This window comes from Leptodactylus fuscus, chromosome 5, assembly GCF_031893055.1.
Source record: "Leptodactylus fuscus isolate aLepFus1 chromosome 5, aLepFus1.hap2, whole genome shotgun sequence".
Classification (NCBI taxonomy): domain Eukaryota; kingdom Metazoa; phylum Chordata; class Amphibia; order Anura; family Leptodactylidae; genus Leptodactylus; species Leptodactylus fuscus.
This window is the reverse complement of record NC_134269.1, coordinates 94,704,006-94,730,667: the sequence shown is the minus strand read 5'-3', so window position 1 is coordinate 94,730,667 and position 26,662 is coordinate 94,704,006. Positions and strand designations below refer to the sequence as shown.

General features: G+C 41.1%; 1 protein-coding gene across 6 annotated transcripts in view; it reads left to right on the top strand.

The window, feature by feature from the left end:
* HERC1 (HECT and RLD domain containing E3 ubiquitin protein ligase family member 1) overlaps nucleotides 1-26,662 on the top strand; it is an 87,399-nt gene that overhangs the window by 2,565 nt on the left and 58,172 nt on the right. For all 6 annotated transcript variants that reach the window (XM_075273787.1, XM_075273784.1, XM_075273789.1 and 3 more), the window contains exons 2-15: nucleotides 14,997-15,119; nucleotides 17,688-18,646; nucleotides 18,773-18,868; nucleotides 18,959-19,153; nucleotides 19,928-20,239; nucleotides 20,321-20,417; nucleotides 21,302-21,445; nucleotides 21,554-21,681; nucleotides 21,760-21,904; nucleotides 22,611-22,782; nucleotides 23,700-23,834; nucleotides 24,055-24,220; nucleotides 24,347-24,472; nucleotides 25,758-25,979. In XM_075273787.1, the coding sequence (XP_075129888.1) occupies nucleotides 17,717-18,646; nucleotides 18,773-18,868; nucleotides 18,959-19,153; nucleotides 19,928-20,239; nucleotides 20,321-20,417; nucleotides 21,302-21,445; nucleotides 21,554-21,681; nucleotides 21,760-21,904; nucleotides 22,611-22,782; nucleotides 23,700-23,834; nucleotides 24,055-24,220; nucleotides 24,347-24,472; nucleotides 25,758-25,979 (2,868 nt within the window). In that variant the 5' untranslated portion in view covers nucleotides 14,997-15,119; nucleotides 17,688-17,716. The remainder of the gene's footprint in view (nucleotides 1-14,996; nucleotides 15,120-17,687; nucleotides 18,647-18,772; nucleotides 18,869-18,958; nucleotides 19,154-19,927; nucleotides 20,240-20,320; nucleotides 20,418-21,301; nucleotides 21,446-21,553; nucleotides 21,682-21,759; nucleotides 21,905-22,610; nucleotides 22,783-23,699; nucleotides 23,835-24,054; nucleotides 24,221-24,346; nucleotides 24,473-25,757; nucleotides 25,980-26,662) is intronic.

The window sequence follows — 26,662 nt, the reverse complement described above, 5'->3', positions numbered from 1 at the left end:
AATGAATGGGCCAACCCTGGAGGTTGCTGCCGCGAGGCGGACGCCGTGGCTCAACGAGCTGCGGAATCCGCCTGAAGAAAGGGCAGCTTGCTTCTTTTCTCCATGAGCGACAACATGTCGTCAGCGGGAAAAAAGTAACCTGGCGGTCTCCATAGACCATCATTGTGAGAAGGTAGATTATGTCATGGATTACGCGCCATAATCCGCCCCCTCTGTGCCTGTGTAAATGAGCCCTAAAAGACAGGTTTTCTTTTTAACTGTTTGTAGATTTGGATTCAAAAACTGCATCTGAAAACCTGAACATGTAAACAGTCCCCTTCATATATAGCAATGATAGAGGGCAAAGGCAGGAAACCCTTTCCCATGTTAGGCACAGTACAGAAGTGGAGCTGGACCGGAGCTGGTATATGGAAATCTGGGCACCATGGGCAATCCATGTATATAAGGGACGAAATCACCGCAACAATGTCCAGACCATCATGTGCGGCTATGGCCTGCATTCATGTAGCGTTATCCAGTGCTGACCACCATGATGCAGGATATCGGAAACCCACTTTTATAGTTTTCAATATTACAGAAAATTGACCACTAGCAGTTTCCTAATACAAAAATATTTTAGATAAATAAATGGCAAAGGGGTCTATTAGTTACTTCATTTTAGTAAAAGTAACTTTTTAGTTAGTGACCCATTTGCCTACACACTGACCTTATAGCATGTAGGCTTCATTCACAGGTAGTACGTAGCCATAAAAGATGCTTTCCTGACTTGTCTGTTTTACTACATACGTGCAAATGAATGTCCCGGCACCGTTAGCTTTCACTTATTTCTAGCACATAGGTTACAATCCTTTCTATAATGTTGCAATACGTGTTAATGAATTATGGACACTTAATGCTGTGTTTCCTTATTTCCTTGAAGAAGGTGGAGATAGACGTGCTATTGGGGGGGGTTGAGACGTCCCCATACACATTAGACTGATTCTTTTCTGTGCATGAGCATGTTTAAAGGGGCTCTATCACTAGGAAAAGTCATTTTTAACTAATCACACCTTTGTGTAGCCTTTAGAAATGCTAGTCCACACCTACCTTTAGTATATAGATTGCCTCAGTGGTTTCTGAATAAGTCCGTTTTTATTCATATGCTAATTAGACTGGTGCACGATACATCGTGCACACCTCTCCTATTGTTTTCTATGGGAGACTGCTGCTGCTGCTGATGACTCAGCTTCCTGTTTGCCTCACACACATAGGAGATAATAGAAGAGAGGAAGCTGCTGGGAACTTCCTGTACTGGCTGAAAGCTCATTAGCATATGAATAAAAACGGACTTATTCAGAAACCACTGAGACAAGCTACATACTAAAGGTAAGTGTGAAATAACATTTCTAAAGGCTATGCAAGCATGTGATTAGTTAAAAATGACTTTTCCCAGTGATAGAGCCCCTTTAAATGGGTATTCCCATGTACATATTTATTTTTAAATTTGTAGATCATTAAAAGTTAAACATTTTTGCAAATATAGGTAATTAAATATTTTGCAGAGTTTTAAACATTTTCTCTAAATATCTTGTGGTCACAGTCTTGTGGCCTTGATCGGTTGCCAGTGGATATGACCATGAATGCACGACCTTTCTAAGGTCAGAAAATCAGCTATGATGTCCTTATTGTGGCCGAGATATCTTCTGATACATGTAGTGCCCCTGCCTGATGACCCAGGTACAATAAGACAATCATAGCTGACCAGACCATAGAAAGTTTCTGCATTAGTGGTCATATCCATTGGCTTTGAATAACTTGGGTAACCCTGAACAAACAAGTAATAAAACATAACTTTTATTATATAAAAAATAAAAAACATGGGACTTGTCCCTAAGGTGAATAAAAACTTAACATTCGGACAAAGATTCACTTGATACAGGATACCCGATCTTTCTCCTGTATTATTCTATGCAGGTATATAGTCACCCACCCCTTCTCCTTTAAAACCCTTTCTATTCCCAATTCAGGTATTCATGGGTTTATGCATAGACGGATTACGAAGGGTTAATTAGACTTTCACTGGGTTAACTCTTCCTGCTGATAGCCAAAGTTTCCTCCCTGTTAGTCTTAGAGGGCTGTGGTCCTTGACCTAATTAAATTGCACCCATTCACAGTGTATATTGAAGGGGTATAAGGGCTAGGGTAATAAATTCTGCTACACTGACTCCTCTGTGTCTATGGTAGTCAGCTCATGATTCAGTGTCTCTCGGTCTGACTGTTTGAGATCCCCAGTTCCTGGTCAGTTACCCCTCCCCCTGCAGATGCAGTGGTGTGCTTAGGTCAGGTCATAAACAGAGCCCTATAGTTTCATGGATGTTCAAATTGAGAATGCTATCAAACTCAAATTCAGTGCTATGCTATGTTTGATCCACCAGGCCATTACATTGTCTGCTAGCTCATAAGCTTCACTCTAACATCTTGACTTCCATATAGAACAGAAACCATGGTGCAGTGACAGATCCATCGTACAACAAATTAAAATGGTGACTGACAATTGACTTATAATGTGTTCAGTGTAGGATAGTGACAACAAGAATAGCAATGTATGCTGTGCTGAAACCCCAATGGGGTGGGAGCCCTAAATGCAGATGTGAACTAGTTCAGCTCTGTCTGAAGGCTTTTCTTGTTTTACTGTAATCGTATTGTATGTGTTATAAATGTAGTACCTGGAAATGTATTCCAATATGTCTGAGTGGGGGGACAGTAATAAATAGTGCTGATGTTCACATCTCTTCTCTCCTCTGTCTACACAATGCAAATGACTGTGCCCAGATTTAGGCCAGAGATAACGGTAATTGTCCTCATGCAAATCTGTCATCTGCAGAGAGGCCGCGCACTAGATGCCATTGTCTCAGAACTGCTATATTTCATATCTTCGCTTGTTGTTACTAATCTTGTTCTAATGTGTTTTTGCGGTTGTATACAACACTGTGTGTGTTGGCTGTTCTCCTGGATGTTACTGGAAAGCTCAGAGCAGAATAGTAGCTTGTGTGAAAGAGAACATTCCTGTTTGTAGGGTCTCCATCCTGTCATACCTAGTCTGTTGTATTCTCTGCACCATAATGTACTTGCTGTGCTCCTGCTTTCTACGCCATTGCTGCTTGAACATGCCTGTTGCAATGCTTCAAGTAAAAATAAGTTGTCCAGATGATGATGAAATGCCTTATGTTTGGCTTGTGTCCAGGATTACAAGGTGATATGCCACATGATGTTGGCTCCCAATGAAAATAGGTTTGGTATCTAGAGATATGTTACACAACAACTTGTCCTCCTCTAATCTTAATGTTGGTTGTAAGGGTCTGAAATACTAAAGATTTTATTATATGTGAGTAAACAAAATATTTTCCTCTGATTTTTACCCCCACAAAAGTTAAAAAAAAAAAAAAAAAAGCTTAAAAAATCCACAGGGTGTATGCTGCAAAAATGCCTTTTTTGAGAACGCTTAGGGCGTATTCACACAGCTTTGAAGACTGGCTTTGTGATGGCTTTTCTTTTTTTATTAGCTGTTTTTTAAAATAATGACACTGAGCTTATTCATGTGTATTTTTGAGGCCTGGTTCACATCTATGTTCGGTATTCCGTTCGGCAAGTCCGCTTGGGGAGAGCCAAATGGAACACCAAATGCATTAAATAGCGGTGAGCAATGAAAACACACGGGCCCCATAGACTTTTCTGCTGCAGAAAAAGGAACCCATTGAAGTCCATGGGAGGCTTTTTTTTTTTTTTCAGCATTGAAATTCCACACCAAATTCCTCACCATTTTCCTCCGTGTGAATGCACACTTAGGGTAAGTTCAGATGGAGTTTTTTTGGTCAGGATTTTGAGTCCGTATCCGCATCAAAATCCTGACCACAAAGACTGCTTCCATTGAAATCAACGGGAGCTGTTCATGTCTTTTTTTCCGGTAACCGTTTCTTCTTAGGGTAAGTTAATAACGGGGTTTTTTGGTCTGGAACCTGAGGCGGAGGCTGCCTCAGGTTCTGGACCAAAAAAACGGGTATCCGCGACTGAAAGCCAGTGCACTGCACCAGCATCCAGCCACACACTCCGCTCCACATTAGGCCCAATGAATGGGCCTAGTCTGGAGGAGGGAGTGTCTTCAGGCCGAATTGTGAAGTGAAACGGCCTTAAGAATGAGCATGTCGCTTCTTTTTCCGGGAGCCGGAGCAAACCTGAGCGGCTCCCATTGATTTCAATGGGAGACATCTTTTTGGTCAGGATTTTGAGGCGGATACAGCCTCAAAATCCTGACCAAAAAATTCCGGGTGAACTTGCCCTTAGGAAGCCTTCAATCGGAGTTTATGCTCCGCTCATTCTGAACGTAAACGCGTTCAGAATGAGTGGCGTAAAAACAGATCCCATTGATTTCTATAGGTGTTGGCATACGCGCGTTACCCATTGAAATCAATGGGAGGCTTTTTTTTTATGTTTTATTTTTTTTATACCTATTACTTTCAATGTGATACGCGCGTATGCCAGCACCTATAGAAATCAATGGGATCTGTTTTTACGCCGCTGATTCTGAACAAGTTTACGTTCAGAATGAGCGGAGCATAAACTCAGTGTGAAGACTCCTTTAGACAGGGTACAGATGTGAACAGAGTTATGCTGGCTGACATACAACCTGTCCTCTCCATGCATATCTAACCTAATGTTCTGATATCTCCCCATACATAATCTCTCATCCTCTTGAGAACCCCTCTTCGCTTTGCTCCTATCTACTTTTCACATAACCACCTCCAAGATTTCTCCCACACATCCTCTATACTCAGGAACTTGTTACCACGATACTTAAGATTGTCTCCCCACAATAACAACCTTCAAGAGGACTTTGAAATCTCAACTCTTCAGGAAAGACTACAACCTTCAATTACCATACTGCCACTATCTGAACAGCACCTACTCTCACCTACTGTCTCTTCCTCCCTCTCACAGATTGTAGGGCCCTCTATCCTACTATACAGGTTGGTCACTGTTAGTCTATTGTACATATACACTCACCGGCCACTTTATTAGGTACACCATGCTAGTAACGGGTTGGACCCCCTTTTGCCTTCAGAACTGCCTCAATTCTTCGTGGCATAGATTCAACAAGGTGCTGGAAGCATTCCTCAGAGATTTTGGTCCATATTGACATGATGGCATCGCACAGTTGCCACAGATTTGTCGGCTGCACATCCATGATGCGAATCTCCCGTTCCACCACATCCCAAAGATGCTCTATTGGATTGAGATCTGGTGACTGTGGAGGCCATTGGAGTACAGTGAACTCATTGTCATGTTCAAGAAACCAGTCTGAGATGATTCCAGCTTTATGACATGGCGCATTATCCTGCTGAAAGTAGCCATCAGATGTTGGGTACATTGTGGTCATAAAGGGATGGACATGGTCAGCAACAATACTCAGGTAGGCTTTGGCGTTGCAACGATGCTCAATTGGTATCAAGGGGCCCAAAGAGTGCCAAGAAAATATTCCCCACACCATGACACCACCACCACCAGCCTGAACCGTTGATACAAGGCAGGATGGATCCATGCTTTCATGTTGTTGACGCCAAATTCTGACCCTACCATCCGAATGTCGCAGCAGAAATCGAGACTCATCAGACCAGGCAATGTTTTTCCAATCTTCAATTGTCCAATTTCGATGAGCTTGTGCAAATTGTAGCCTCAGTTTCCTGTTCTTAGCTGAAAGGAGTGGCACCCGGTGTGGTCTTCTGCTGCTGTAGCCCATCTGCCTCAAAGTTCGACGTACTGTGCGTTCAGAGATGCTCTTCTGGCTACCTTGGTTGTAACGGGTGGCTATTTGAGTCACTGTTGCCTTTCTATCAGCTCGAACCAGTCTGGCCATTCTCCTCTGACCTCTGGCATCAACAACGCATTTCCGCCCACAGAACTGCCGCTCACTGGATGTTTTTTCTTTTTCGGACCATTCTCTGTAAACCCTAGAGATGGTTGTGCGTGAAAATCCCAGTAGATCAGCAGTTTCTGAAATACTCAGACCAGCCCTTCTGGCACCAACAACCATGCCACGTTCAAAGGCACTCAAATCACCTTTCTTCCCCATACTGATGCTCGGTTTGAACTGCAGGAGATTGTCTTGACCATGTCTACATGCCTAAATGCACTGAGTTGCCGCCATGTGATTGGCTGATTAGAAATTAAGTGTTAACGAGCAGTTGGACAGGTGTACCTAATAAAGTGGCCGGTGAGTGTATTTGTGTGCTGTTTGTAAAACTCTCTTCAAATGTAAAACAGCATTGAATCAATTCTCCAAAAACTAATAATGCAGTAATATTCTCAGTGAGTTAGGAGCTGTAAATAAACTGCTGCAGGTGGATGAAATTTATGATAAATTCACACTGCAGAAAATAAAGAGGAATTCCTCTTCAGTGTCCACCACCAGTCGCTGCAGGTGTCCAACAGCTTATTCCCCTCATCCCATTAAAAGTAAATGCACGCTTGGCCATATGTGTGTTAGAGATGGCGATTAGCCGAATGAGTGTTCTTCCATCACTTATTGAAAGTGTCGCTATTCCATTATTCTTACAGTTTTTGGAGGTCTTGAAAGACTCTGTTGTAGAGCAGATTAATGTGTGAACAAGAAGGTTAAAATAACTCTGTTCTCTCGGCCCACACACGCCAGTGAATGGCATACTGTTTCTCTGTTGTATGCCTTCTTCTTTGTTGAATTGTGGAGCTTTGTGTTTCACAGCTAGAGTCAATTTAACTAAAGAAAACTTTGCAAGTATACATTTTATTTTGGGAAATACATTTTATTGGGGGTGTATTTTCCATCGTAATGTTTTATATAAAGGATTTTTTTTTTGGCCCACAAGTGAAATTTAAGGGAGGGAAGGAATGTGATTAAAACAACAAAGTAAGCCATACCTGCCTATGTCCTGGCCAAACCTGCATAAATCTATTGTTGCTCTTCAGCAGTTATGTGTCTGGCTGCAGCGGTCATGTAGAGGGCTCCTCACTTGCCTCAGGCAGAGCTGTGCAGATTGATGGATCTACTTTTCTGTCTGCATGGAAAGCACATGGACCCCATTATAGTCTATGGGGTTTGTGTGCTTTCACTGCACACTGGTTGCCAGTGCGTTTGGTATTCCGTTCGGGGGGTCCACATGCAGACTCCCCAAATGGATTACCAAACGCAGATGTGAACTAACCCTCATATGGCTTTCAGTATGAATTGTCATTTATGTATTTATGCTCATTCTATGCTTTTTCCTGTGGGCGGTCCGATCAGTGACTGACAACTATGTCTGTGTGTGCAAACACATACAATCACTGAAAGCACCACCCACTCAATTCCTAAACATAGAATGAGCAGAGACTTAAGGAGGGCCTTTTGTGACCTCTAAGGTTGGTCTTATTATATCACTGCAAAGCTGTCATAGTGCACTTAGTTTTTCCAGTGCAGAGATATTGGTGCTGTTAGTTTCTGGTTATCACCACACTGTCAGAGGGCCCGGCCTCACAGTCATTGCTGGGTTGTAAGGAAGGCCCCCTGATGGTACACTTCTATAGCCTTGTACTGTTATGGGAGGAGCGGGCCAAGTACTGGCAAAACTGATATTGTGCTGAATTCAGTGCACTGTAGGCTTTGCAGCAACATATAGCACAAATGACAAGTCAGACTGGAAGAATTGTAAGGGCTAGTTCACGCGGAGTATTTTGCAGGCTGATTTTGACACGGAATCTGCCTGCGAAAAAGGCTCCCTTTGACTTCAATGGGAGCTGCTCGCTTTTTTTCCCCGCTAGCGGAAACCAGAAGCGAGATGCTCTATCTTGCCACGGCTTGAGACATGCTTCTGTTTAGACCCATTCATTCAGGCTAAAACAGGAGCGGAATGCCGATGCAACACAGGCATCCTGTCGCGGCTAGCCATGTGGAATGTTCACAAGGCGGAAAAGGTTTCTGCGACCTTTTCCTCCACGTGAATATACCCTAAACCTGAATATCAATCTGTACAGCTCCTGCAGAGGGAGTACGGATCTTCGCGTTGATGGGGTTCCTTTAAAACTTTTGGTTTGTGCAGTGTACACACTGCCCAATATGATAAGAGCAGACTTAGTAATATAAATACTGGTTCACACTAGTGCTGTGCTCTCTATCAGACACAAATGACAGAACCACACCGCTGAAACAGCGGTTACACACTGACACAGTCTGCTCTACAATTTCTGTTTGTACATATAACCCCTTTCAATTCATGTTATGTAACTGGAATTTCTATGTCCAGAATCCTCTGTGTTCATCGCCCCCAGGAAAGGGTTAGGTTGTTAAATATATTCAGTAAGGAGCAGAACTTCGAAAGAAGTGGGATATAGTTAGCCGAGAATAGCTAGGGCTGGTCAGGGATATGCCTAGATAGGAAAGCAGATGGCCTGCCACTGGTATGGGAAGTTATCAGATAGACCATTCTGTTTTTGGGACTTTAGCAGCATTGTCTTTATAATAAGTGTGGGGAGGTTAGCTTGGTAGAAGCAGCGGTACGAACCCAAACAGTCACAAACACAATGCAGCAAAACTGGTTTATTTTAAAAAAAAAAAAAAAAAAATCAGCAAAATAAATAAGTGTTACGTCAAGCACAGGGAAAACAAAAATAAAATACAGCCTTAACTTCAGGCAAAAAGGGAAAACAAAACCTGCTCGACTGAGCGACTAACTAACAGAAGTTACTATCTATATGTGTGTCTTACTACCAGCCACACAACCAAAACAAAAATAACACAGGGTCTCTTGTGTGTCAGGGCAAAGCAAGCCTCTACATCTCCTCCCAGGTTCTGCCCCAGACTACAGGAACTGCAGCCCTTTAACTAACCCAGTAATGAGCCTCAGGACCCAAACCTGGGCTGTAGCTCATTCTAGATCCGCCCTGGACCACACATGTCAGGAATCTGGGGGAGATATACCAGGACTCCAGCACTTTGCCTGTCACCTTATCACATAAGACATCACCCCAAAGTAATGTAATGTCTGTTAGATGGCAGGAACAGAAATAGGTGGATTTGTGACATCGTCTGAATGTAGACCTATTTTGTGAGATGTAATGCCTACAGGGATACCAGAGATTGACGGATTTATGCAAATGGCCTCTACCAGAGATTCCACGACTAAGGCAAATATTATAAGGGATAAAGGACAAGCCTGGCGCATGCTGTTACTAATCTGACATGTATCAGAAAGGAAGACAATAGCCAAAACTTTCACTGAATAAAGGGCAAGTATAGCAGATTTAAGCAAATCTTGTATACAAAATGTATCCAAGATACTAGATAGAGCATAGCCAGGAGCAAAGAAGGCTTCCGAGGGGTCTCTGCCCACTGAACCTGAACAAAGTTTGAGCTGGCTTGTTTCATCAGGACCATGATGGCTCGAATCATACTTTTTCTTTTTTTTTTTTTTTTAATGTAGATTGTGAACCCCATATAGGGATCACAATGTACATTATTTTTTTTCCTATCAGTATGTCTTTGTAGTATGGGAGGAAAATCCACGCAAACATGGGGAACATACAAACTCCTTGCAGATGCTGTTCCTGGCGGGATTTGAACCCATGACTCCAGCGCTGTAAGGCTAACCACTGAGCCATCGTGTTGCCCCAAGATGGGTACCCAATCCATACTTTCTGATAGATTGGCCTGTGTAGCTATGCTTTACATTGGAAAATCTCTACTGGACAGTGGAAGTTAAGTTTCTAAATAGATATTGCTGGCACAAAACTGTGGTCCCTTATGTGCATTTTAACCCTTTAGTAATCTATTGCAGTTAGGCTTTAAACCAGTAACATTTATCCCTCTCTGCATTCCCGCTTTCATAACTTTTTGTACTTTTTATATTAGTTTTATTGCTTTTTGTTTTTGAGAGTTGAGATGAACAAAAAAAACCATGAATTCTGGAATCTAAAATTTAAAGAGATTCTATCATTAGAATACACTTTTTAAACTAAATATACATAGGGACAGCCTTAAGAAAGGCTATTCTTCTCTTACCTTTATTATTCTGATCCGTGCCTCCGTTCCTGAGAAATATCTTCTTTCTTCCTTATGTAAATGAGTTTTCTTGCAGCACTAGGGGTGTTCCCCTGTCCAGTACTGCTTAAAATCTCTCCAGTGACGGCCTCTGTCTTCTTTTCCGCCCCCTGCCTCTTCACTCGTGCTCCTCTTCTCTTCTCTTCAGCCATTTCCTGTGGATTCTCCCCTTTAGCCACAGGAAAATGGCCAATGAACATGCACAGTTGGCGCTTTTGGACAAAGAGAAGAGGAGCGCGAGAGAAGAGGCGGAAAAGAAGACAGATGCCGTCACTGGAGAGTTTTCAAGCAGCACTGGGAATGCTGAGAAAACTCATTAACATAAGGAAGAAAGAAGATTTTTCTCAGGAACGCTCGAAGAGGAGGTGTGGCTGAAGAGGACATCGGACCCTGAATGCCCGCCCACCATACACGTTCGGTAAGATGAACATATTCTGTTTTAGGGTTTTATTTTAAAAGGGGGGGGGGGGTAGTTTAATATAACTTTAGAAGTGCCTGAATAGCCTTCTTAAAGGCTATTCACGCATATGTGGGGCTCTATCAGCCTAATTTTGCTGATAGAGCCCCATTAAAGGCTATTTCTACATTTATTTAGTTTAAAAAGGGTATTCTAATAATAGAATCCCTCTAAGGTTTATGGCATTTATCAGGTAGAACAAATAATATGCTAATTTTATTTTATGGGTTGTTACCCGGGGAGGAAAAACATTTTTTATTTGTTTTACAGAAAAAAAAATATAGTAAGGATTAAGATATTTTATATGCACCTGTATAATAGAATTGATATAAAAATCGCTATCCTGACTTTATTTTGAACCAGAGATATTTCTCCTCTTTCATATGAGACAAAAGCAAGTGTGTATGTTTTATAATGTCTGAGATATTACAGTTTGAAGTGACCAGCCCGCACTCCATCAGCTGACTGTTATTCCTCTTGGCTCCCTATAATATGCACACTTGGCTGAGTCTGTCTGTGTTCCCACTGGATAGAGGGGAATAGCTTTCTTCCATAAGAACTCTACTCTCCAAGAAACTGCCAATGCTGGAGACCCCTATATACATAAGATGGTTGGTCGGCTGACAAAATTGGCGTCACCTGTTGGTCAATTAATACTATTAGCATATATATTGGGTTGTTTTTGTGTTTTGTTTTTTTTTTTTTTGGCTAGAATTCACTGAGCCCATACTCAGTCTGTTTTCCAGATTTTTGTGGGTTTTTTTTTGTCTTTTTGCATATTTTGTGAGTTTCTGGGCAGAAAAAGTCATTGCTTTAATCTCCCTTTTTTTAAAAAAACAAACAAACATTGCCATTACTTTAATATCAGAGGTATACAGATTATCTAACCTGGGTGAATGCTTTGCAAGGCAGTGAACTCTGCTTGTTCTAAGCATCTCCTTAATGACATGCTGCGTGGCATGTAACTAATCTTTGTTTGAACATGATAAATATTCTATTTATAACCTATATTGCTTTTTGTTTCTATTTTATTATTTTGTATGTTACAATAATGTACCTTAGTAACAGAAAAATAATCTGCAGTGTGACGAATGGGCATATTCAGGTCATGCAGCAATGTGAGACCATTACAAGATCACGCAACACTTAAAGTTGTTTCACAGTTCTGTGTCTGCTGTATAAGGTTAAAGAGATAAGGAGGACGCAATGTCATGCTGAGTGGATGCAGCCCAGCGGTGTTTATCTGTGTTCCATGTTACTTTAAGTACTAAACTGATCTTGGTTTTAGTGGCCTAACAATAAGAACTATGCTAGACTTCAGAAGTGATTAATCTTAAAGTCGTGTCCCCACAGTGGATTAGCTGCTGCGCACTCTGCCCTGGCTAACCCACTGCGATGTGTACTGTAACAGCTGAGTGGATGAGATTTAAAGGGATTCTGTCATTAAAATGACATTTTTTTTTTTCCCTAACTCGTAGGAATAGCCTTAAGAAAGGCTATTCTTCACCTACCTTTAGATGTCTTCTCCATACTGCCATTCGGTAGGAATACAGGTTTTCTGCGATATACAAATGAGTTCTCTCGCAGCACTGGGGATGCCCCCAGTGTTGCGAGAGAATTCATTTGCATACCGAAGAAAAACGGTATTTCTACCGAATGGCAGCGCGGTGAAGACATCTAAAGGTAGAGGAAGAATAGCCTTTCTTAAGGCTATTCCTACGTGTTAGGGACAAAAAAAAATGTCATTTTAATGATAGAATCCCTTTAAAGGGATTCTATCATTCAATCACTTTTTTTTTATCATTAACACGTCGGAATAGCCTTAAGAAAGGCTGCTATTCTCCTACCTTTCGCTGTCTTCTCTGGGCTGCCATTCGCCTAAAATCTCAGTTTTTGTCGGTATGTAAATGAGTTCTCTCACAGCTCTCTGGGTCCAAAAGCGCCGACTGCACATGTACATCAGCCGAACAGGAGAGGCCAGTCGGCCTTTTTCAGCCATTTTCCTGTAGCATCTCCCGTTCGGCCCACAGGAAAATGGGCAACGGAATTACTCAGTCGGTGCTTTTGGACCCAGAGAAGAGGAGCGCACAAGAAGAAGGCGGAACCTGAGAAAAAGAATGAGACGCCCCCAGTGCTGTTTGAGCACAGGGGAACTAGAGCTAGTAGTTCACGGGCTAGCTAGCAAAACAGGGAGGGGGTGTAAGAGAAGGGGGATCATGGGAGGACAACAGGAAGCATGTAAACAAATGCAGAGGATGTCAGGAGGTTCCTTAACCAATCAGGAGGAAAATCCTACTAATCTTTCCTACTCCATAGAGTTATATGTGTGGGGCTGAATATTGAGACACATATAATGTAAATAAAGCAGTCTGATTAAAAATGAGGAGAACAGCTTAAGTGGAGAAGGAAACTCATAGGGAGCGTTCACACTACCGTCGGTGTCCGACATGTAGTGTCCGCTCCTAGTGTCCGCTCAAAATCTGTCACGGACACTAGGAGCGGACACTAGATGTGTCCGTGACACCTGTCATTCACTTTAATGGGCATCGGGTGCGTTCTTTTGCACTCTGTGCCCTTCCTTTCCTGTCCGCAAGAGAAGATGTCCGACTTCTCAAGCGGACAGAGGAACCCTGCATGCAGGGTTTATCTGTCCGCTTGAGAAGTCGGACATCTTCTCTTGCGGACAGAGAAGGACGGGCACGGAGTGCAAAAGAACGCACCCGATGCCCATTAAAGTGAATGACAGGTGTCACGGACACATCTAGTGTCCGCTCCTAGTGTCCGTGACAGATTTTGAGCGGACACTACATGTCGGACACCGACGGTAGTGTGAACGCCCCCTAATAAAATATATTTTAAGATCCTTATTTCCTCCTGTATTATTAATTTATGAAAGTTGTTTATAACTGGAGATATTCTTTAAAGGGGTTGTGCAAGCAAAGCAAATGGTGTCCTATGCACAGGATAAGTCATAACTTGCTGATCCAGCTCTGACTGCTGGGACCCATACTGATCCCAAGAATGGTGTCCAATTTTCCTACATGAACAGAAGGTTGCAAGTGTGCGTTACTCTTCTTCTTCGTTCTCTGCGGGTTTTTTAGTGTTACAACCACTTTATACAGTTTTCATGCCAGCCTTAATATGACTTGCACAGGAGTAAGTTGTGCCAAATTTTTGAAGAGGAACATCCTTGACTGCCTATGTGCCACAAAATGAAAGTGTATATGCAGCTATAGATCATTTACACAACTTTATGGCTTAAATTGTAATTCTGTTACTCATTTTTCTTTTAAAAAGCAGGAACAAAAATTGGCAGCTTCTTTTGACAGAAAACCGACGCTATGTCATATTGTTGCTGAAGCGTTTAGGTATTTTGTGGAATGTGCTGTAATTGTCATGTGATGGTGACAAATGCACATTCCAGTGTCACGTTCGTGTGTTTTATCCAGATTTCTGTATCTACAGAAATGAAATGCAAATATTTGTCAATGGCCTTGTACAATGTATATTGCCTTTTTATTGTGTATTTTGTTTTTTTGTGTGGAATTGTACGTGTGTCCTACAGTAACCTTGCGAGTGAACCTAAAGGCTGCTTATATAGCTGTGTTAAGTTTTATGAGGATGGATCTCCCAAGAAATCAATCATTTAATCTCTAATGGACAATTTATTACTTTGCTAATTTCTCCTCATTTCAAAGTTCAGGGTTGGTAATAGTGAGGTGTAGTCTGTGACCAGAAATCAATGTATCAACCTAGCAATGCAGATAGGTTACGGTCACCTGAATCCAAAGGTGTTTTCTCCTTTTGAATCTGTGCCTCCATTGCTGAGAAATTGCTGTTTTTGTCAATAAGCACATGATCTTTTGGAGCAATGAAGATGTTGTTTACCTCTTTGGAGCGATGTGAACACGCTTGTTGCTCCAAAGAGTTAGTTTGCATATTAAGAAAATCAGAGCTATCCCAGCGGCGAAGGCACCGGTTCTAAAGGGGAAAACATGGTGACCCTAACCTATCTGTATGTCGGTTTGATATGCTTGGTTCTAGTAACAGACTCCCTTTGTTTTGCTAACCCCTAAAAAAGCTGATGGTCCTCATTGATGGCAGGGTCTGTAAATAGCTTGCACCAGTGAATGTTGCAAGTAGGGTGGAGAATTATAGAAAGAGCATTGTGATTGCGGTATATTAAAGAAGAACAGTTTGTTTTTCTCTCAGACTTGAGTTTTATATATCCCTGGACTCTGGTCACTGCACTGAATCCACCACTATGAATTATTTTTTATGTAGTTTGCATGGTTCCAAAGATATACGTACTTTTACTTTTGGCTAGTGACAGAAACGTACTGACAAGTGGGTAGTCTTCCAAACCTCAGTGCCAATGTCACTGTTGAGTGTATTTTTCTTCTTTTCCTTTTTGATCATCACATCTTGAGAGTGTATGTCTTTCTCTCCCTGCAGAAGACTACGCATTCGTTGCACATGCTGGAACACTTTATAGCATTACTATGGAGGTTACAATATACCAACTTCATGGCATCTGAGATCTGTGGAAGAGATACCAGTAACGCTGAAGTCTGAAAAGTAAGTCAGTGTTGGGCACGGGTTGGGGATAGGGGGTGTTAGCAGCTTTCCCTTATACTGTGAATTATAGCTTGAGGGATTGGTACACTGGTATAAAGACAACCTTTCACCACCTCCACCAAGCCCAGCTTTTTACATAATTTAACAGCTGCTGCCTCACTGATCCTGGCACAGTTAGAATTTTTTTCTCTATCCCCACCATTCCTGAGCAATCATTGCTGTTAGTTTTGGTGTTTGATATACTATTTAGGTTCTGTCCTGTCAGGAGGGCGGTGTCAGGAAAGAGCAGACAAAAGCTGTGTTTCTGAGCACTGAAAGTGGCTATTTCTGATTGAAGCTGTGAATCTCACCCTCTTGCCTGACACCTCCCTTCTGACGTTACAGAGTTTACATAGCACATCAGGGACCAAAACTAATTGCTCTTGTTGTTCGGAAGTGGTTGGGGCTAGAGAGAAAATTCCAACTGTACTAGAATCCGTTTACCAGCGACTATTAAAGAATGCTAAATACTGAAGTTGGGGGAGGTGGTGAAAGGTCCTCTTTAATAGTAAGCAGTACATATTAGAAAATTGCATAGTGTTTTATTACAACCTTAAAGTGGTTGTTCCGGCTAAAACTTTAATTTTTTTTAATTAGACCAGAGGAGGGGAAAAAAACAAAAAAAAAAAATCAAAGAAAATATACTCTCCTGTCCCCAGTGCTCCTGTGTCTGCCAGCGAGTTCTGGTCCTGCAGCTCAGTTATTTTCTTTTGATGGAAGTCCTCACTGCACGTGACCGCTGAGGCCAATCAAGGGCCTCAGCAAAGGACACGGGATGTCACATGACTGCTGAGGCCAATCAGCAGCTTCCACGGAAATGTCCTGGGACATCTCAGTGAGGAATTCCACTACAAGACCTAATGTAAAAATAAATAAAATTTAAGCCTTTTTGCTTGGGTTGCCCAGTTTCAGACCAATATGGAGAGACAAATGTTTTTTGTTTTCTATGACGAGAAGTTGTACAATTTTTGCAATATACTTTGTTTCAATCTCTCACGGTTGTTTAAAGCTCTTCTTGTTGTCACTTATTCTTCTTGCTTTCAGTAGATTAAAATCACTCCAACAAAACTGTATAGCAAGTTGCCCAGCTCCTCCTGGTCTGTAGGAAATATTGTAGAATGAGTTCCTAGGATAGTAGGATACCATTAATAATAATACATTTTATTTAAGTAGTGCCAACTTATTCTGCAGCACTGTACAATTTGTAGGGTTTAAGTAGAGACAAAAAAAGATAAATTACAAAGAAATAGTCATTTCACACAATGGGACTTAGGTCCCTGCTCACAAGAGCTTACAATCTATGAGGTAGAGGGGGTGACACAAGAGGGAGCAGGTGCTGCATCAGAGGTAGCATTGCTTATACAATGGTTAGACTATTTTGTAATAGAGGTTACGGTCATTACATAAACATAAAACTGTATGAGCCGTCACCAGTCGTGACCTTTAACGTGCAGGTGGTGCCTGGACATATAAAGTTAGCCTGAAATGGCATCATATCATGTGCAGTAATGTGGGAGTGTGAATAGAGGAGGGTTTTGTTTTAGGGATTTTTATTACGGAACAGAAGGGTTTACATTAGGAATTGATAGGCCTGTCTGAAAAGATGTGTCTTTAGTTTGCGCTTAAAGCTGTAGAAATTGTGAGTTAGTCTGATTGTCCGGGATAGAGCATTCCAGAGAAGTGGTGCAACTTGGGAGAAGTCTTGTATATGAGCACGGGAGGCTCTGATAACAGAGGATGTAAATCTTAGGTCATTGAGTGAACGGAGAGTACGGGTTGGGCGGTAGACAGAGATGAGGGAGGAAATGTAGGGAGATGCAGCATTTTTTTTTTTTTTTTTTTAAATATATACAAGAATTCATATATACATGTAGATTGTGAGCTCCATATAGGGATCACAGTGTCCTTTTTTTTTTCCCCTCCATTTAAGTATGTCTTTGTAGAATGGGAGAAAATCCACATAAACAGAGGGAGAACATACAAACTCCTTGCAGATGTTGTTCCTGGTGGGATTTGAACCCAGGACTCCAGCGCTGCAAGGCTGCAGTGCTAACCACTGAGCCACCGTGTTGCCCCCTGCATTATGGAGACTCTTGTGGAATAGGGAGAAGTTTATTTTGTATTTTTTAATGAATAGGCAGCCAATGTAGTGACTGACACAGACCCGGAGGCATCACTGTAGCATCCAGACTGATAGATGAGCCTGGCTGCTGAATTCAGAATAGATTGTAGAGGGGAGAGTTTAGTGAGGGGAATACCGATTAGAAGGGAGTTGCAATAGTCAAGGCGGGAGTGTATCAGAGCGACAATAAGTGTCTTTAATGTATCAATGGTAAGGAAAGCACATATTCTGGAGATGTTTTTGAGGTGGAGATGGCACGCGCGTGCGAGTGATTGGATATGGGGGGGGGTGGGGGTGAAGGAAAGGACTGAGTCAAACACAACCCCAAGGAAACATGGAGTTTACTCACTGTGACTTTCAGCTGACTTTTAGTGCTACTTTTTACATTTGTTTTTCTCCATTTACAGAAGGACTCATGGCAGTAGAGTGAATTAAGATGGCTGGCCTGATGCCCCCTGTGAAGTTAAAATGGCTGGAGCACCTGAACAGCTCCTGGATAACAGAAGATAGTGAATCTATTGCTACCCGAGAAGGTGTCTCTGTTCTGTATGCCAAGTTGGTCAGTAACAAAGAAGTAGTTCCACTTCCACAGCAGGTTTTATGCCTCAAGGGACCCCAGCTTCCAGATTTTGAGCGGGAGTCTTTGTCATGCGATGAGCAGGATCACTACCTGGATGCTTTACTTGGCAGCCAGCTGGCTCTGGCCAAGGTGGTGTGTTCTGACTCTCCTTTTGCTGGGGCTTTGCGGAAGAGATTGCTGGTTCTCCAAAGGGTTTTTTATGCTCTTTCTAACAAGTATCATGACAAAGGCAAAGTTAAACAGCAGCAGCACTCACCTGAGAGTAGCTCTGGATCTGCAGACACCCTGTCTGTCAGTGAGCGGCCACGCTCAAGTACCGATGCGCTTATTGAAATGGGTGTGAGGACTGGTCTAAGTCTACTTTTTGCTTTACTGAGGCAGAGCTGGATGCTGCCAACTGCTGGATCTGGTCTAAATCTATGTAATGATGTTATACGAACAGCCATTGATGTGGTGAATTCCCTACCCCCACTATCCCTTGCCAATGAGAGCAAAATACCACCTATGGGATTAGACTGCTTGGCACAGGTCACAACCTTTTTGAAAGGGGTGACTGTTCCCAATTCTGGGGCTGACACTTTGGGGAGACGCTTGGTTTCAGAACTACTCCTTGGCCTAGCCTCTCAACGTGGCTCCCTCCGCTACCTCTTGGAATGGATTGAAATGGCACTGGCAGCTTCGGCTTTGGTTAATGAGGCAGACAAGAACAAGACGCTAACAACACAAGAAGGCATGATCAGCTGCGACTGCTTCATTAGCATCCTTCAGCAGATGAGAAGGTCCCTGGTAAGTGTGAAGACTACATACTTGCTAGTTAGGCCTTCTTTACACTCATTTGCAGTTTTTAGTGCAATTTTTGGATTGATATAATATATTTCTAAAATACAACATATTGTGGGTAATCTTTTGAAGGGTTCTTCAGCAGACCGAAGTCAATGGAGAGAGCCGACCAGAACTGCAGATGGCCTGTGTTCTCTGTATGAAGCTGCTATGTGTCTTTTTGAGGAGGTATGTAAAAATGTTATTATATTACATGCTTTCCAATTACTGGTGCACTTCTGCCAAGTCCTGTGGAATCATTGCTTTCTTCTTGCCCAGGTGTGCCAAATGGCCTCTGACTACTCAAGAACCTGTGCCAGCCCAGACAGCATCCAGACAGGAGAAAATCCGGTGGTATCAGAGACATGTGAAGTATACGTATGGGGAAGTAATAGCAGTCACCAGTTAGTAGAGGGCACCCAAGAGAAAATTTTACAGCCAAAGTTAGCTCCTTGTTTCTCAGATGCGCAGACAGTAAGTGTTCATCCAAATCCTATTTATATAATAAAACTAGAATGATAAGAAAATACAATTTCATATACCGTCTTTGGGAGTTTTGCGATTATACAGTGGAGTTCCTTTGGAGAAAATATATGCAAATGGTCCGCAATGCTTTGGTCCGGTAAAATTTAACTTTTATTTAAATATTAAAAGTCCATATCCATGTCCATAGTGCAAAAGACAAAACAAACAAAACAAAATACATAAAAAACGCGTTTTTTATGTATTTTGTTTTTTGTTTTGTCTTTTGCACTATGGACATGGATATGGACTTTTAATATTTAAATAAAAGTTAAATTTTACCGGACCAAAGCATTGCGGACCATTTGCATATATTTTCTCCAGTGGAACCTTTTTCCCTTCAAGTCCGGGGAATCATCAGGTCGTGCACCCTTTGGTATCCGGGGCATGGTGAGTGGCAACGAGCATATGTTTGTTATTTTTAGTGGAGTTCCTTATTTGTCACATCAATGGGGAGTGCTATGATCACTGTGGCTAAGTTCCTGACCTCTGTGTAGAAGTAGAAAGGTGGCTAAACTGTAACTGTTTTAATCAGGACTGTGTGCAATAGATGCTTCAATTTTCCTTGTTTGGAAAGAACATTGTATAAAAAGAAGTTTCTAAAAAATATTATAGAAACATCAACATAGTTAAACAGTGAAAACTTTTTAAATTCTCGTTTTTAGACTTTTTTGTTTGTTCAAGAGTTTTTCTGTTTATTTAGAGCTTTGCTTACTTTTCATACAGATCGAAGCTGGACAGTACTGCACTTTTGTTATATCTACTGATGGCTCTGTTAGAGCTTGCGGTAAAGGCAGCTATGGGAGATTAGGTCTTGGAGATTCGAACAACCAGTCCACCTTGAAGAAACTGACCTTTGAACCTCACCGTTCAATTAAGAAAGTTTCATCCTCCAAAGGATCTGATGGCCATACCCTGGCATTCACCACAGAAGGAGAGGTGTTCAGCTGGGGAGATGGTGACTACGGAAAGCTGGGCCATGGTAACAGCTCAACACAAAAATATCCAAAGCTTATTCAAGGCACTCTACAAGGAAAGGTAATGGATTTCCATAGACCTGCATAGTGTACATTGATGCTAAGGAATCCTGCTTTATAACAGTTTAATTTTTCTTGTCAGGTTGTAGTATGTGTCTCAGCGGGTTACAGGCATAGTGCTGCTGTCACAGAAGATGGAGAGCTCTATACATGGGGAGAAGGAGATTTTGGAAGATTAGGTAACCATATCAATTCAGGAAATATATACCGTATTTTTCGGACTATTAAGACGCATCGGACCATTAGATGCACTAAGGTTTTAGAGGAGGAAAATAGGGGAAAAATATTTTGAAGCAAAAAAATTTGTAAAATATTTAATAACATAATAATATAATATTTCACCAATGTAACTAGAACCTGGGGTTTTTGGACACAGAGATACCAAATGTATATGTGTTTCAATAGTAATGTTTTTATTTTATATGTATTCTAGGGATATGGGGGTGATTTGAACTATATATATTGGGAGATGCTCAATATTACTATTGAGGCTGGTCAGGGGAGGCTCCCGCGTGGCAAAGTAACAGGTCTGCTAGTAGTAACACCAGTAGTAGTAATGCCTGATCGCGGGCATTGGCTCTTAAGACTTGTGGCCGCTCTTGCAGAGCGATTGCCATAGTTATCAGGTCTCCTGTACAGCGAGACTCTGTAGCTATGGCAACCACACTGCAGGAGCGGCCGCCATCTTTCGATTTCCAATCATTTTCCATTCGAATCTGATCCCATTGCAAGTCAATGGGATTTTTTAAATAATCGGAGATCGGATTTTAAAAACGATCCTACTCACTACACAGCATGTAGTCCTAAAATTGAAACAATTTTTGGACCCCATGCTGTGTAGTGATTAACCCCACCTCCCACCGGTGTCCACATACCTGCACAGCTGCAGCTCCCAGTTCTTCTTGGTCCAGTCCTCTGTCCTTCACATGTCTTCAGAGCACCCTGCGGTCCTTGTGATTGAGCCCAAAGTTATCTTTATAATGCACAATGTTATGTGGTGTTTTTGGAATAGGTATTCCTTCTAGTGCTCTTGCCTGTAACTATACATACTTTTTCTTTGAAGGTCATGGAGATAGTAATAGTCGAAACATCCCTACTTTGGTCAAAGATATCAGTAATGTAGGTGAGGTATCATGTGGAAGCTCTCACACAATTGCCTTGTCTAAAGATGGAAGAACGGTCTGGTCTTTTGGTGGAGGAGATAACGGTATGTGTATATTAGCAGCCCTTAACACATTTGTTCAGCCACCAGTGTCCTTAAGAATTGGTTCTGACATTGGAACGTGTTAATTTTTTTAATTTTATTTAAATATAGGAAAGTTGGGCCATGGAGACACTAACAGGGTCTACAAACCAAAGGTGGTGGAAGCACTGCAGGGCATGTTCACACGAAAAGTGTGTGCTGGCAGTCAGTCTTCCCTTGCTCTGACATCAACGGGACAGGTACATTAATTTACTAAAAAGTTATTTCATTTAACTGCTAATGTAGATTCTTAAACTTCTGTCTTTTCCTGTTTTCAGGTTTATGCTTGGGGATGTGGTGCTTGCCTAGGGTGTGGATCTTCTGAAGCAACTGCCTTGCGTCCCAAACTTATTGAAGAGCTAGCTGCCACAAGAATAGTGGATATTTCTATAGGAGACAGCCACTGTCTTGCACTTTCACATGGTACATGTGGTTTAGCTATGTATTATGAATGCTTAGTATGCATGTTGGGAAATAGTTTTTGGTAGATATTGCATACAGGGTTGGGCATCCACTGCCTTTTTTTTTTTTTTTAAAAGGCAGTGAAGGTGCAGTAATGACCTCTTAACTTACCTCTCCCCGCTCTTGCTCTCAGCCTCTCCTCTTCAGTCTCCAGGGGCCCCCCCATACGCCGCACATTGCGTCATCGCAACATAATTTGCAGTGGCCAGGCTGAATAGGGAAGAGGAGAGGCCTGATGCAAGAGTGGGAAGAGTTAAGGGATGCAGCCGGGTTCTCCCCGGTTTTGCGATCTGGGGTACAACAGCCAGGATTTCTGCAGATCAGCTTTTCTAGGACAGTGCAGCTACTGGAAATGGTAACAATTATAGGAGTCACGCTGTTCACTTGCCATACAGGGTGTAGCGGTGGGTTTAGGTAGTGCAGTGGGGCACTTTGTATGGTGAGTGGGCAGCATGGCATTGATATTACCTCTACAACTGATGTGCAGGGGTCCTGGAAGTGGCCCTTAGAAACTATTCCACTGGTGGGCCCTAGACACCACAGTCCAATACTGATTTTACATGTTAAAATTAGTTTGTATATATTTACTTAATAATTTCTCTGTTATCCAGATCACATGTTCATGTGTTCATGTTTTGTTGCATATACAACCTTTTATTTTTTCCAGATAATGAAGTTTATGCATGGGGTAATAATTCTATGGGACAATGTGGACAAGGTAATTCAACTGGCCCTATTACTAAGCCAAAAAAAGTCAGTGGTTTGGATGGAGTGGCTATACAACAAATCTCAGCTGGTACATCCCACAGCCTGGCATGGACAGCTCTGCCTAGGGACAGGTAAACACCATTGTCTTTTGTTCAGGATTTTGTTTTCTTTGGGACTGAAATATCATTTAATAACTCTGCAACACAAAATGTAATGGATGAAATCGGATATGGTGCTCAGTTCAGTTTTAAAGTGGCTTTATTGTTGGGTAGCACCAATTTGATCCAATAGAGGTATACATAATACAAGATATTCAATGTATGCTCAGGGGACGTTTTGGTGTATTCTACCTTCTTCAGCGAATATGGTTCTGGGCACACCAAGTCCAGCATCAGAGCAGTGATCCTTGGCTCCACTTCTCCTTTACGATATTCGCTGACTTAATCCCCCGTAATGTCCACTGTGAATATATTGAATAATTAGTTTTGTGTATACCTCTGTTGAATAAAACCCACATTATTTTGATTGCTTCTAAAAGAAGTATTGTGATATTTTGTATCTTCTGAAATGACTGAGATATCCTTCAAAAGCACCCTGTATAACCAAGAGGGTGTGCAGGAACCACTTTTCTATAATACTATCAGAGATTATGTGAGAGAAAACAGATAAATGTAGTGTGTTTACAGTAATCCCTTCACCATACCAAGCCACCAGAGTCGAACATTTCAGTGACACTGGTTTTGCTTTTAGAATAACTTGACTTGTTTGTTTTTTTCGGTGATGAACATAAGTTTGGTTTTATATCCACATTTTAACAGTTGTACAATTTACATTGTGTGTTATTCTACTAAAACGTCCAGATAACAGTGAAGACTTTGCTTTACTTGATGGCTTTTTACAGGATGACAATAGTCTTTAGTAAATTACAGAGAAAGCTCTAGTTAGTTTCTTCTGGTAATAAAAGGAAATTCAAAGAAAATTTGAAAACAAAAGTGTATCTAGATCCTCTGAACTTGCTCAGCCGTCTCTCACCTCTGCTCCTTTACAGACAAGTGGTTGCATGGCATCGCCCCTACTGTGTTGATCTAGAAGAGAGCACCTTCTTCCACTTGCGATCTTTTTTGGAACGATACTGTGAGAAGATAAATAGTGACGTTCCTCCTTCACCTTTCCCATCATCCAGGTATTAGACATTACATTTTAACTGATGTGCTTTTTGATAACATTTTCCATTAAAAATAATTTTTTGACCTATCTTTGTATTATTAAATATACTCTGTTAAAAAGGTTACAGCGATTGCAGTCAATAGTTTATTGCCGTATTGTACTCAATGAGTTATTGCCTTAATAGCTGTCACATTTTTCACACTTAATAACCTTTCTGTAACCATTGTTTTGTGAAGAGAACATCATCACTTCCTAAAGCTGTGCCTGAAAATGCTCTCAAACCATCTAGCCCTTGCTTTAGCGGGTGGAGTTGCTACCAGCATTTTGGGTCGACAAGCAGGCCCTCTTCGCAACTTACTGTTTCGGCTAATGGATGCAAGTGTGCCAGATGAGATTCAGGAGGTAATATTTTGGTTATTCATTCATTTTGTAATGTAAGCATATATGTTTCTATAGTTGTAGTTCTGTTGGCAATAAGATCTGACTAAATTCTTACAATTACTCTTTTGATGATCTTTATGTATTTAGGTTGTGATTGAAACCCTTTCAGTTGGAGCAACCATGCTGCTGCCTCCCTTGCGGGAAAGGATGGAGTTGCTGCATTCTCTCTTGCCTCAGGGGCCTGATAGATGGGAAAGTCTCTCTAAGGGACAGGTATAAATTTATTAAAAGAATACAATACCGAGTTGTTCTAAGAATCTTTTTTTTTTTTTTTTTCTTTATGGTAATAACATAAAAATACATAAATCTTAATTTTAAAGAAGGACAAGTAAACTTTATACAAAAAGAGTGAGGTGGCACTACTTAATGCAGGTTTGAAGTAACAAGGTAGGATAAGGGGAATACACTATTGAATAATCCTATGGTGGTGCTCCTAGTAAACAACATAGTCCATATAAAATATGAAGAAGAAGAAAAAAAAAAACTGGGCACTCACCATCAGGAGGATACAGTAAAACTTTACAACTTTAGTTTAAAAAATCCATTAAAAGTATACACGGGAGGAGGCACGCCTGAGAAGAGGGAGCGATAGCCGTTTCGTGCTGTTTTAGCATTTTTTTCAAGCTCAATGTAACTCTTCTAGGCGTGCCAGCATCTATTTGTAGTGGAACAAAAACAGGTCAGCTTGAATCAATCGATAGTTAACTATTTCATTGCTTTATACAAATTGACAAGTTTAAAATAGAAGACACACCTCCATAAAAACAATCCTATATATGATCAAAATATGTAAATAGTATTCATGTATTCATAATCCTCATTTGTAGGCTTTCAGTATGAACAGAGAGCCTTTAATGTATCAAAAAGAAAGTCCTCCCGTGTATACTTTTAATGGATATTTGAAAATAAAGTTGTAAAGTTTTACTGTATCCTCCTGATGGTGAGTGCCCAGTTTTTTTTTTCTTCTTCATATTTTATATGGACAAGTAAACTTTCCTGACAGGAATCCTTTAATAAAGATTTGTATTCCCCCATTTAAAACAAACAAAAAAATTCTGTTTTTCGGTGCTATGCCAATTCTTAGTTTCACCTAGAAATTTTATGAATAATTTGACAGCTGGATAACCTTTCCTGCCTGTCAAGAGGGCTCTCCCTACATAGTCATCACTGGTTTCATAGTGTCAGATTGTATATAGATATGCCCCTAACTTGTAACTCCTAGTTTTAATAATAATAATAATAATAATAATGGTGGACTTACTGATGCTATCTAAAGTTACCTTTTACTAGTGGCTAGGAATTTACGATAGTTATTATTTATATATACATTATCTAGATTATCTAGATTACACAACAATTTTAAGATTTATTTATTTTTAAACATTAGATGTGTCTTTTAACTTCCAAAAGTTCTAGAAATACAAGTAACTTTGCTGAGTTCTGTAAGCCATTTAGAGACTGACGGCGATTCTCCTCTGTGGTGTTTGGTTTGTTACAGAGAATGCAGCTAGATATCATCCTTACAAGCTTGCAGGATCATACCCATGTGGCATCATTACTGGGATATAGCTCCCCCTCTGATACTTCTGACACTTCAGCCTTGCCTCTTTCTTATGGCACAAGCTCTGACCCTAGCTACATTTCTCAGACCAGCCATCCAGACACTCACCTGGCTGAGATACTGATGAAGACACTTCTCCGAAACCTGGGCTTCTACACGGTGAGAACAGATGGATGTATAGTAATTATTAACAATCATGTGGCAGGAGGACACTAAGATCATAATGAGTACATAAACTATTTTAACCTTCAAATTGCTGAATTTTATTTAGCTGTTCAACTAGTTTTCTCTATTTCTTGAAAATAAGCATTTGACTTATTCAGCAAGCAGTAGGACAAACACTAATTACATCAGTAAGACAAATGTTTAGAAAGCTTCCTGACATGTCTGTTTTAGTGAAAAATTGCATTATTCATAGTGTCCTGTTCAGTAAGCTGGGGGGAGGTGGCTTTGACTGTTTGATAAGGAATACAGGAATACAAGTGAGAAGACAAGACAGCAGGCAAAGCTGCTCAAAATGGGAGATAGCAAAACTCCTTTAATACGTGTACTGCTTTCACTTAAACGGTACTTGTGGTTTCATTAATATTTGAAATAATTTCAGTGTCTTGTTGGGCAGTCTGTTCTCTGGTTGTATAAGCCCTATTATAGATGAAGCGCGTTCTGCATTTCTCTCTAAACAAGGAGTATATGCAATGCGGATCAATCTGCCCCCTACTGATTAATGCTAATACTGCTTTCTTTACATGTATTTTTTTCTTTGTCAGAAGTGACTGTAAAAATGGCAAATGAATACCTGAAAAAAGCTAAAATGAACATTATATAGGAGATGCAGGAACCCT